This window comes from Dermacentor albipictus, chromosome 6 (assembly GCF_038994185.2).
Source record: "Dermacentor albipictus isolate Rhodes 1998 colony chromosome 6, USDA_Dalb.pri_finalv2, whole genome shotgun sequence".
NCBI lineage: Eukaryota > Metazoa > Arthropoda > Arachnida > Ixodida > Ixodidae > Dermacentor > Dermacentor albipictus.
The window spans coordinates 25,657,420-25,669,841 of NC_091826.1; the positions used below are offsets into that span (position 1 = coordinate 25,657,420).

The 12,422-nt window shown below is 44.4% G+C and overlaps 1 protein-coding gene across 9 annotated transcripts in view; it reads right to left on the reverse strand.

The window, feature by feature from the left end:
- Window positions 1-1,302: 1,302 nt before the first annotated feature.
- The window catches only part of LOC139060901 (protein FAM135B-like), a 78,494-nt gene continuing 67,374 nt past the window's right edge, over window positions 1,303-12,422 (reverse strand). For 2 of the 9 annotated variants that reach the window (XM_070540186.1, XM_070540194.1), the window contains 6 exons: window positions 11,811-11,902; window positions 10,493-10,593; window positions 7,524-7,675; window positions 5,802-5,912; window positions 4,855-4,971; window positions 1,303-1,971 (listed from right to left, as the gene is read on the reverse strand). In XM_070540186.1, coding sequence (XP_070396287.1) covers window positions 1,760-1,971; window positions 4,855-4,971; window positions 5,802-5,912; window positions 7,524-7,675; window positions 10,493-10,593; window positions 11,811-11,902 — 785 coding nt within the window. In that variant the 3' untranslated portion in view covers window positions 1,303-1,759. The remainder of the gene's footprint in view (window positions 1,972-4,854; window positions 4,972-5,801; window positions 5,913-7,523; window positions 7,676-10,492; window positions 10,594-11,810; window positions 11,903-12,422) is intronic. The other 7 variants (XM_070540188.1, XM_070540187.1, XM_070540190.1 and 4 more) reach the window with 7 other exon arrangements.

The following is a 12,422-nucleotide window of genomic DNA, read 5'->3' on the forward strand; positions in this document are numbered from 1 at the left end:
CGCGACGTCGTAGTGGCGGCCAGACATGTGAACGCGAAGTCAGACGAACAAGGCGATAGATCAATATCACTGTGTATGAAAAGCGACCTGCGCTCTACACTCTTAGAAATATTTACACCCTTTGGGGCTTATCTTGTCCCACAACAATAATCGTCATCTGTCTTGCCCGAGTTTCCTTTCTTGAAAGCTCGGCGCTCGCTACTTTCCTTTCGAGAAGCTGCGTCACACTGATAACGCGCATGCCGTTCATGACTGGGAAGTACCGGGCTCGCAGCGTTAAAGAAAGGAAACGCGGGCAAGACAGATGACGATTATTGTTGTGGGACACGATACGCCCCAAAGGGTGTAAATATTTCTAAGAGTGTAAAAACGTTTACACCCTTTGGGTTGTATTTTGTCCCCAAACGATGATCGTCATCTGTCTTGCCCGCATTTCCTTTCCTTAACGCTGTGAGCCCGGTACTTCGTAGTCACGAACGGCTTGCGCGTTATCAGCATGACTCAGCATACTCGACAGGAAAGTAGCGAGCGCCGTGTATTCGGGAGATGAAACGCAAGCAAGGCGATGACGATTATTTTTGGGGGGCAAGATACACTCCCAAAGGGTGTAAACGTTTTTTTAGAGTGAACCACTGTGAAGTGGCACTATAGTGTCTGACCGACTTTTCGACAGCTGACGTGCACTGGTTTGGTTTAGTGACTGGTACACTCTTAGGCAAAGTTACACCCTTTGGGGTGAATCTCTGCTAGGCAACGATAATCGTCATCTGCCTTGCTTGCGTTTCCTTTCTTGAAAACGCCGCGCCCGCTACTTTCCTCTCGGGAATGCTATGTCATGCTGAGAACGCGCATGCCGTTCGTTACTGGAAAGTACCGGGCTCGCCGCGTTAAAGAAAGGAAATGCGGACAAGACAGATGACGATTATCGTTGTATGGCAAAAAGGTGTAATTTTGCTTAAGAGTATAGGCACTATGGGTGATTGGCCATGAATCGGACGAATTAGGAAAACAATTTGGTCAAGGGCACGCGTTTCATCTTCGGCAGGTTAGTTTTACGCTGTTAGCGAAATGACGTCACTTGGTCAAAGAAAAACGCTGACGTGTTAGTGTATTGAGTTCGGTTGTTTTTGATTCAATTATATTTTAGCTTCCCAACAACAATATTCAACAAGCGTCGTCAATTGTGCGATAGCATTTGATGGTCGTAACCGGTTCGAACTCTTGAGGTGAACAAAACATTGTTATGCGTGTGTTACAATTAAACCTATAGTATGTTGTAGATTAGAGAGAATTAGCCAGAAATTACTTCGGCTGTTTTATGTTTCACCGTTATACCGACTCATCAAAATTTCATTTTACAGTTTCGGGTTGTAAGTAACGTTAGGTGCTTCAAATTTAATTTTTGTCGAAAAAAATTATCCTTTCCGCAAACAACATTATGCGACGCAAAGAGGAATAGTTTGGCTACCTGCCAAGATAATGTTGCAGTCGTCACTCCAAGCACACAGCAGCAGAGAAGAGCACGATGTTCTCGAGCAGTCTCTAGGACGCGAGTTTGCAAATTTAGGCTTGGTATATAGTCCCGTCCCAAGTATATATTTAGTCGACATTTTTTGTCCCGAGAACACAAGAACGCACTGCTTTTTGGCGTCGCGTTCAGAAACCCTGGCTGTAGCCTTCCGGATATTTTGGCAAATGATATCCCTTGTAACACACACAAGGGAATAGCTATAGCGTCCTGTCAAGGAATTCGCCGTGGTCACTTGAAGCATTCGGCGGCCGACAGCAGCATGAACTTCTCGAACAGGTTCCGAGACATGAGCGCGCAAACATGCGACAGGCTCAGGAACACCGGTTCCAGGTATCGCAGTCGACCGGTATCGTAGAAGACGTCAAAGCGCTTGAGCGTCACGTCCTGGCGCTTCAGCAGTGGACCGAGGAGGTTCTTGATCATCTCGTCGTACGTCTTGCCTGCGAGGTTGAGAGAGCGTGCGCTTGTGCTAGTCTCGCGTGTGAAGGCGGTTCTAGCGGGTCCGTACATGTTGTTGTTTGTTTATGGAATACTTTTTTCTTTACGCAATGCATTTTGTTTACGGAATAACTTTTGTTTATGGAATAACTTTTGTTTACGGAATACCCTTTTGTTTACGGAATACCTTTTGTTTATGGAATACTTTTGTTTACAGAATACCTTTTCCTTACGGAATACGTCTTGTTTACGGAATACGTCTTGTTTACGGAATACGTCTTGTTTACGGAATACGTCTTGTTTACGGAATACTTTTTGTTTACGGAATACTTTTTGTTAACGGAAGACCTTTTGTTTACGGAATATATTTTGTTTACGGAATACTTTTGTTTACGGAATACTTTTTGTTTACGGAATACTTTTTGTTTACGGAATACCTTTTGTTTACGGAATACCTTTTCTTTAAGGAATATTTTTTGTTTACGGAATACTTTGTTTACGGAATACTTTGTTTACGGAATACTTTTTGTTTACGGAATACTTTTTGTTTACGGAATACTTCTTGTTTACAGAATACTTTTCGTTTACGGAATACTTCTTGTTTACGGAATACTCTTTCCTTATAGAATACGTTTGCTTGGAAAACCTGCTGCAGCTGGATGGTCGCTAATGGCCTCCACTTCGTATCACGGTGGCTACAAATTTGCATTAGCTTATGGGAGCCAATTACGTGTTAGCGTATTGTATTCTACGCAGTGATCATCTTTTTAAGCTTTACGGAATTTTTGAAGAAAAAATGATTGACTGCTGCAGAAAGCATAATTCTTGTCCTTGAGCTGGATTGTTCGCAGAGGCGGACATTACTGAAACGGGAAATTGAAAGGCGTATTCAACTAATTCACGAAAACTCACTCATTAGTTTCTTAATTAATCACCTTACGGCATGTACTGCAAATTACGAACTGTAGCCGGTGGGGTTGCAAGACGTTCCTTCTTGAAATGATGACACCACTTCCATATAGCTTCCAAAAGTGTGGAACGATATGCATGGGTGTTCCAGTTACTTTTGTGCTTTCATGCGTAAAATATCCGGTTCTTTTTTCGAGTGGAACAACAGTGCATCTTTTGCGGAGAGTTTGATGGCGCATATCTCCTAAACGGTGCCATTCTGTAAATTCATTCCAAGTGAATACGCCTTGCAAACATACCGGCTACAATTCGTATATTGAAATACGTGCCGTAACTTAATTAAAAGCTTTATCAATGATTTATGTTAATTAGTTGAATATGTATTTCGGTTTCCCATGCAAGTAATGTCCGCCTCTCTGATTAATCCAGCTCGGCACTAGATCGAAGTTATCTGCACACAGGCGACATCGAAAATTTCCGTAAAATTTCAAATTGATCACTCCGTATAGCATTCTGCCTATCCCTGCTTTAGTTACATCGTAAAATTACCTCTGCTTGTGGCTATCCCGCCCCCATTACTTCCCAGCCTTTCTTTTTCTTTGCCACAAATGCTTTAATCGTGGCCTGCTTGGTCGCCATCGCTGGACAATAAACACTCTCATCAGCTTGTGACGCTGTCGCTTCAAGGTGGACGCCCCTATAATTTCGCGTTGTCGTCTCGGGATGTTTTATCAGCGGGAAGAGTGTTCTTCCACCATGGCAGGAAATCAGAAGTGCAAGTAGCGCCATATGGTAGCACATAGGCTAACTAGATCACAGACTCACTATAAATGTAAAGACGGCGTTCGACCTGCACCATGGGGTGAACGCGTTGGCAACAACAATCATGCGGGTATAGGAAATAGAGTTTTCTCATTTCATTTCTGCAAAAGCAGTGACGCAGCGCAAAAGATGTCCCGAAGGCATTGGGATTTAATAATGTATCGCGAGATGCTGCTACGAGTACTGTTGCTGTAGAGGTCAAGCAAGTTGGCAACCAAGTACAGGTTAATTGAAAGTGTAAACAGACAACCAAGTGTCATCAAAAAGAAAGTGAGAAAAACAAAGACAGTAAATTAGATGGAAAGGATTGGAATAGAAAATGACTGTAGAGTTTTACAAGCATTACAAGGAAAAAAAAATTAGGAAAGATCTGAATGATAACACGAAGGGCAGTGCCTTGCTACTTGAGGACCGATCTGGTTGCCTAACTAAAAGACAAACCAGAGAGAATATTCGCTACAAGATGAGACAGGTCTCTACTGTAGCGAAAATCATAAAATAAATCAGCACAACCTAATGAAATGTGATCCGCCCTGCGAGACCTGCAGAGAAAACGTCCATCTTCCAGAAGCGCCGGGATTTTCCAGAAGTGCTGAAATTTTAAGCGGATGGATGGACCAACCGGCCAGCAGCCGACATAAGCAAGGTATGTTTAGATTATTGGTGGGAAAAAAGCGGGGAAGAGATTGTTAAGGCCGGATCCATTAGAAGCATTAGTAACTGTACAAGGTAGATTTGGAAGTTTTAACAAAGAGAGAAAAGACTAATATGATGTAGGCAAAACGCTAGACTGATAATGCATGTATAGATTACCTGATTAGTTAAATCAGGCAGGGTGACTATTTGTCTCCACCCCGTTTCAAAGGGGATGCTAATAAATCATCATCATTGTCATCATCTACATGCTGTTGACGTAGACGTCTCCGATGTTCCGGTATCCCGCCAACGGCTGTACGAGCCCCAAGGTCTCAAACTCTTCAATAGCGTCGTTTGGCTATTGTATTCCCAGTACAGCCTGATGTTGCATTTCATATCTTCCTTTGTTCATTTGCTTGCTCGTTTCTTTTGTAGCGCCTCCCCCGAGTGGATTCACGCGGTCAAGACAAGTAGACTTCAAGAGCGTGAATTTCAAGGCGGCAGCGAAAGGCGTATACCTACGGCGGTGTTGTCTACGAGCGATTCCGAACAGTGCTGTATGTTCGAAGAATGCACGGGCACGAGTTTGTCCTGAGACGACCCGACGAGCAAGACGTTCTTGAAATATTCGAGACCTGCGAAAGGCGACGAGCGAATAAAGTTTCTTTCCAGAAATTGCGTCCCCCCCCCCCTTTTTCTTTAGCGTTTCCTCGTTTTGCATTGCGATCCCTCGAACGTTCGCGCAGTGTCATAAACACAGGACACTGAGGAACGCGCAACCAAAGAATCACTATTAAATTCCTATTTATGAAATTTTGGGACTAGATAATCATAATCCTGAAGCCTACGACTTCCATTCAGATCATTCTATCGTCGTAACAGCGCCAAAAATACGCGATATGTACAGAAAGGCGACACGAGAGGGCGCTTACCATCGTAATATTTTTGTGGTTTACGGGATACAAAGAGGCGATCTAAACTTGGTGGCGATAACAATGCACGCAAAACAACAGTTGCGGCTTTGCATGTACGCATGTTAGCTATGTAATGCCTAAGATATCATGCATGTTACGCTGAATTTGGTGCTATAAAATGAAGACGTAAGCGTCGGTAAGTGAACGCAAAGTCTATAGTTGCGTTTTGATATGCTGCAGCGAAGTTTCAGCTCGGAATAGTTCAACAATCAAATTACTAACGAATATTTATGGATATTAATTATGTTTGAACAAATGACAGTTCATTCTCATTTCGGGGCAGATGTACTTTTCATGGTCGGAAATAAAGAGGATTATTAGTTTCAATCTTTTTATACGTGTAACTGGCTTAGCATTACAGGAACAGGGAACCCCAGACAGTAAAATATTACTGCAGAGCCTTTGATGTCCCCAGTGTTCCTTTGTAATGTTAAAATCCATCGATGAAATTAAAGGTATTCAGCGTTCGTTATGCTGCGCGCCGACATCACCTGGTGCCTGGCTGAGGATGTACAGGTAGCACCTGCGTAGGTCCGCCGAATCTTGAAACGTCAGCTCCTTCAACGATCCCTTCATCTTTATCTTGGACAAGACAGAAATTTCTGCAATTACAGAAAGCAGATCCCGCCAGTCCCCTTCGGTGCCTTCGTCAGGCCACAAAGCGTCAAAAAATGCACAGGTTAAGGGAAGCGAGCACAGATTATGTTTATACGTCAACATGAAATCATGAGATGAAGCGCGGTATATAAGACGACACCCATCGTGCGAAAGTCCGACGTCTTTACAGAAAAGCACTCAATTCTGTTCTTTTTCACTAGCCAAGGATAATAAAGTAGAGGTGGGTGAAGGGAGAGAGTGTTTAGTTTGTATAGTATAGCGCTTAGTACAGTACTTAGTTCAGAGAACGCTCTCCTCCTCGCCCCAGCTCTGTGCAGGAGGGTGAGGAGACCACGCAGGCGTCCAATAGCTTATCCAAGCGCTGCGTCCCAGTCTGGTCCTGTGTACCACGACTTTGCGCGTAACTGAGAACCATGCGCTGTTCCAACCTTAGGTGTCTATTAAACGCGGCTTCAAACATCTTGCAGAGAGCAGTTTTGAGCTCAATCGTACCCACGGAACAGGTAATACAAGGTTAAGAAAGCAAAGTTTTAAAATTTTACGTATTGTGCATGTTGAAGATGCTACGTATCTACACCTACGATACAAGGCGGGCGAGCGTCGGCCGACCTTCGCACGCTCTCACTCGCACCCACAGTCCCGCGCGCGGACCCGATGTTATCGCACTTGGACTCTATGCAGAACAGCACGGCGCCGACGACGACGGCGATGTAAATGCGCCTGGTGTGTCCATAAAGTTGATATCGCAATAAAACTTGTTTTATCCAGGGGCCTTAGTTTTGTAAAGTGGTGGCAGCCGAAATAAGGGCATTGGGAAAGCGGTAAAATGACACGGAGGTGGGAGGGAGCGGTCGCCGGCGGAAAGGGGAAAGAGGGATCACTAAGAATTGTTGCAAAGAGGAAAGGAAGGAAATGGTAATTCACCGCATGCTCGTTTTCAGTGACTCGTAGCGGCCGCTTGGTGAGCGCACTGGCCGAACTCGCGCCTGCTCAGCTTTGAACAAATGTAGGGGCTCTCACGTCGCGCTTTCGGCAAGTGCGCATTTACCATCGCGTCGCATGCAGCACAGGGCACCTGGCAACGTCCGGGGTACTGTTTACGCTGCGCAGCAGCAGCATGTGCCTCGCGCGCTTGCTATTACTTCGCCCTTCAAGCGAAGCTGTAATTATTAAAATACTGATACGTTTATGAACTTGTATGTGTGAATGTGCAAAAAAAGCTACCACTGCTCCTTATAGTACACGTTTCACAATCGTGTTATGACCGAGTCCTTTGCAAGAGGGGTCAACATTTTTTTTTTTTTTGCCCGAGAGACAGAGATTATCCGCACGACCTTCTGGCGCGAACGTATTCTCCTACATGAATAAGAAAGGGAAAAACGAGCAAGAAAGAAAGAGGCAGACACAAGAAAGGACGAGCATTCGGCCTGTCGTGTTTGCCTCAAACGTATCTCTTTACTTGGATGTTCATTTTTTTTTTCAGTATACGTAAGCATGTGCCACCCAACACGCCAAACACCTTGCCTTGCTTTCCACTTTGCAACGAAAGCAACATGCTACTAGTGCAAAACGTTTTGCAAAACAGTGCCACTCACGGAACCTGAGGAATCTGTTCTTGACGTACACGACTCCCAGATGTGGTCCGTTGATGGAGAAGAACGTGTGCAAGTTTTTTATGTATGGTCTCATCTGAGCGCAAGTTAGCGCAGCGCGGACCAAGACACAGCCGAGAGAGAAACCGATAAAACTAAAAAAAAAAGAAAGCGAAAGCGCGAGAAGACATGGCAGATTAGAGAACTGCTCATCGAAATATGGTCAACCGAACAGTGCAAGGACCAAACATAATGATGATGATGATGATGATGATGATGATGATTTATTGGCATCCACTTTGAAACGGGGCGGTGACAAATTGTCACCTAGCCTGCTTTATATAATCAGATATGCTATAAATGTTTTCAATTCTATCAATTTTGTATACATCCCCTCCTTCTTTCTTTTTCTCAAAGCTTCTCCATCTAACGTTTACCGCTACATACGTCTGTAGCTGATACGGTCCTATCAACATCTTCCCTGCTTTTTTCAAGATGCCAACACATAAAGGTTCTCACTATAACACCTAGAGGGAAGTTTGGCGCCACTGTCTATGGGAGTTTCTCAAGGGGCGTTGTGCCGTCATGTGAATGGCGATAGATGTATTTGCGCGGCTTGTGTTGGCTGGTGTTGTAAGAGGCTTCGTCTAAAACGTGGATATGGCTACACGAACAGCGTGTTCTTAAAGTAAAATCTTCATAAAAAAATTTCATTCTCCCACATTTCATCTTCCAATAAAGTTTACTCAGCCACATTACATAACCAAGTCAAGAAAAGCAAAAACAGACGACAAACTCTTCCAAAGCGAGCGAGAATCATGTCGTCTGTCCTCCAACTTTAGGGACCAGCTGATATTATTTTTACGTTTCATATAGTTGTACATGCAATAACAAGTTCTCTTCATTAAATAAAACTTGTTTTTGCGTAACATTAAGGCCAAAACAGCTTTTTACGTGCTGTTTCAGTAGAAAATGAGTCATTGGGATAGACGTAACGGTGCCTGGCAGTCGCGTCTTCAAGGTGTCCCGGCTCTCCGAGGCCGATGCCAATAAGAAGTCACGATATACCGGCATCCCATGCATACCACAGCGCAGCAATGCCAGGTTTCCCTCTAGGTAGTACAGTGAGAAACACTGTGCGTCAAGATATGCGCATTCCAGAGACGCCCTGCGATGTTGCGGAATGTGTGCGTCAAGTACAACCCCACCGGCTACGACGTGAGAAGCAGATTGAAAGTTTCAGCATTTGACCTCACTCGAGTTAGTGAACGAGACCGCCGGTCGGCGACTGCGTGCGTATGCCTTTGACGCCAGGTGAGAGGACCAGTACTCACGTACGGGGCAGAAAGCTGGAGGCTTATACGAAAAGGGTTCTACTGAAATTGAGGACGACTCAACGAGCTATGGAAAGAAGAATGATGGCTGTAACGTTAAGGGATAAGAAAAGAGCAGATTGGGTGAGGGAACAAACGCGAGTTAATGACATCTTAGTTGAAATCAAGAAAAAGAAATGGGCATGGGCAGGACACGTAATGAGGAGGGAAGATAACCGATGGTGATTAAGAGTTACTGAATGGATTCCAAGGGAAGGGCAGCGTAGCAGAAGGCGGCAGAAAGTTAGGTGGGCGGATGAGATTAAGAAGTTTGCAGGGACCACATGGCCACAATTAGTACGTGACCGGGGTAGCTGGAGAAGTATGGGAGAGGCCTTTGCCCTGCAATGGGCGTATCATGATGATGATGATGATGATGATGAGAGGAATGAATCAAAACCGCAAGCAGGAAGAGTTGTTACGTTAACGCCTTCGCTGTCGAAAAGCGCGAAGTGGACGACGGTCAAGGACCCCCCCCCCCACCCCCCAACACTGAGCGCTGACTCACAACTGAACATTTTATCACACCGGCAACATAATATGTATACACAAAGTCACCTGGTGCGTGCCAGATGAACAACGCGCTCTAAGAAGTCGTGCCAGTCTTAAACTGTTTCCTTTCGATGCAAGGCGATTGAAGTTTGAATCAGGCACGAGGCGCAATTGTTGTATGTCTCGACAATTTCGTGGTTTAGTTGGTTTTTATTTGGATTTCTTTCCTTTCTTTTTAGAATCCGCCTGGTATGTAAGCCAAACTTCCATCACCTTGCATCAAAACGAAGCAGCATTTGTGAGTGGAGCCTTGCACAACTGGTAAACACCACGTGACGTTGTGTATATATATATATATATATATATATATATATATATATATATATATAATTTAGCTTTCAGTGTAATAAAGCGGTCAGTTGTGAGCGGGAGTTCGTGTTGTGTGAATTCTTCACCGCCGTCCGGTTCCCGCTGTTAGTTTAAGGAAGCGAATGAATGGGAGAAAAAAATCTCCAACGAAATTAAAGCCGAATTCACAAAGCTCTTCTTCCGTAACATTTGTTTGATATTGGCCAGTCGGATTCGATCTCACAATCCGATCTCACAATCCGATCTCCGACCTCACAATCTGTTGGCATCTATCAGCCCGCACAAGCCTTTTTAGCGCAAGAACGCCTTTGTGAATACGAGCCTTAGTCTCAGGTTGCCTTTATCCAGCGTTTTACTTCCCTACCGGCCTCAAAACACTCAACATCAAGCGTGTGTCTTATTTATAAAATCTGGCTCAGTGAATATAAACAATTCTATTTTTATGTCGTCATCATTTTCTGCACCTAACTGTTCAGGGAGTGGAAAGTTATTTTCATGTTGTGTAGGTGTTTCCATGACACTGAGGCTAGTATTTTCATCCCATTTTGTCCTAACCTTTAACACTGAGAAACAAATCCACAGTTAACAAAGATTGCACAATGAATGAATGAATGAATGAATGAATGAATGAATGAATGAATGAATGAATGAATGAATGAATGAATGAATGAATGAATGAATGAATGAATGAATGAATGAATGAATGAATGCTCAAAATTGTTATTGGAGAGCGCGTACCTCAACTTGAAGTTTTTCGTTCCGATATTGTCAAGGTACGATGCCACCTCGACAGCTAGCCTTGAGCCGCAAACGGAAATTTCGTCAAAAGTCTGCTCTTGCTGGACAAATAAAAAAGGAAAAAAATACAACATTTATGCTCCCATATCTAAGCTACAAGCCGGCCACAAACGTGTGCCGTTTGATTTAGTGCCAAGCTAGGAAATTCGTTTGTAACAAAGCTAATAATATCGGCTGCGAATTTTCTCCTACTTAGTTCTCCAACAAGAAACGGGGCTGTCTTAAAGTACATGCCAAGCCTTACATAAAATGTACTACCAGTGTCGTGTATGAGTTTCTGTTATCTTGCGGTAAGACATATATGTCGGCCAGACTGGGCGATGCGTAAATGAGCCTGCGCGGAAATATGAGCTGTCAGTGAAAGGTAAAGACGGAGAACATTTGCCTAAGCACTGCAATTCACATCAGTGTGAGCCCCGACTGGACAAGATGCGGATTCTTAAAAGAAGCAGGGACACCACGGCACGTGAATTCTTAGGGGTGTTTCATATTAATGTGCGAAGTTCGTCTTATATTAGCGACACATCACTTTTACATTTGCATGCAGAAACGTTTTTTGACAGCCGGCTGTTATTATGGTGTTGCGCGGATGAAGCTGTTTTGTATGTTCCGCATTCGCCTGCGTGTGTATATAGCATGTTATGCAATAAAGAATACATAGTCGAAAATTGGCCCTCCCCTTGTTCCCTTTCGTCCTTCCTTGTTTGCGTCAAAACGATCATATTTGTGGTCTATTCGGCAATAGGAAACCGACTGTATCTCGTGCCCTCTCCACGTAAGATGCAGAAGTGAGCAAACGAGCCTGGTAATTAATGGCAGTAGTGTCGCTCACGTTTCCATGCCAAGGTTTGAGCCGTTTCTTTCACAAACGCCCCCCAAATTATCAACGCCGCGTTGCGTCATATGATATTGCTTTTCACCTTTAATCGTTGCCTTTGTGTTCCCGAGTTGATACCCATGTTCCCGGATTTCTTAATTACAGACCCTCAAAGATTGGGAACCTATGTGCTAAGCCTTTACCGTTGAAGCTACGGGTGATGCTACGGGTGAAGCTACGGGTGAAGCTACGGGTGAAGCTACGGGTGAAGCTACGGGTGAAGCTACGGGTGAGAACATTGTTGAAGTGGAAAGCGCAGAGGGAGTTGCTTGCGACACGATCTTTAAGAAAGCGGCTTTCCCGTACAAGCTCTTTCTTCTGTATTCCTTTTTTGTTTCATCGCAGGCGGACAATCAACACCTCGTCGAAAAGCGGTCTTACCTCGTTGGCCTCAGACCAGATGAGGATGTGCTTCGGAGCGCCTATTAAGAGCTTCATCCATCGCTTAGCCCAGAAGAAATCGCTGCTTTTACCTTGGAAAGAAATGAAACATTGAGGCAAGGCTGCGGCAGCCATACAGCGACATCAATTCATTAGTCGCTTCGAACAGAACCCGTGCATGAGTGCTGTTTTCGTCACATCCGACCCGCCGTGGTTGCTAAGTGGCTATGGTGTTTGGGCTGCTGAGCACGAGGTCGCGGGATCGAGTCCCTGCCATGGCGGCCGCATTTCGATGGAGGCGAAAACACCCGTGTGCTTAGATTTAGGTGCAGGTTAAAGAACTCCAGGTGGTCGAAATTTCCGGAGTCCTTCACTACGGCGTGCCTCATGATCAGAAAGTGGTTTTAGCACGTAAAACCCCATAATTTTTAACTTCGTTCCATTCCGGAAACGCATTCCAAGCTGTGCCGAAAGTTTTGTAAATGACATGTGCCAGGTGTTTCTGCAAATACATTAGGCCTTTTTTTCTTTCGCTTTTTTATCTTCTTTTTTTATTTGCCTGCAGCGCATTGCACTATTCCAGTTCTTAAGCTAGTCTACTCGATGAGATGG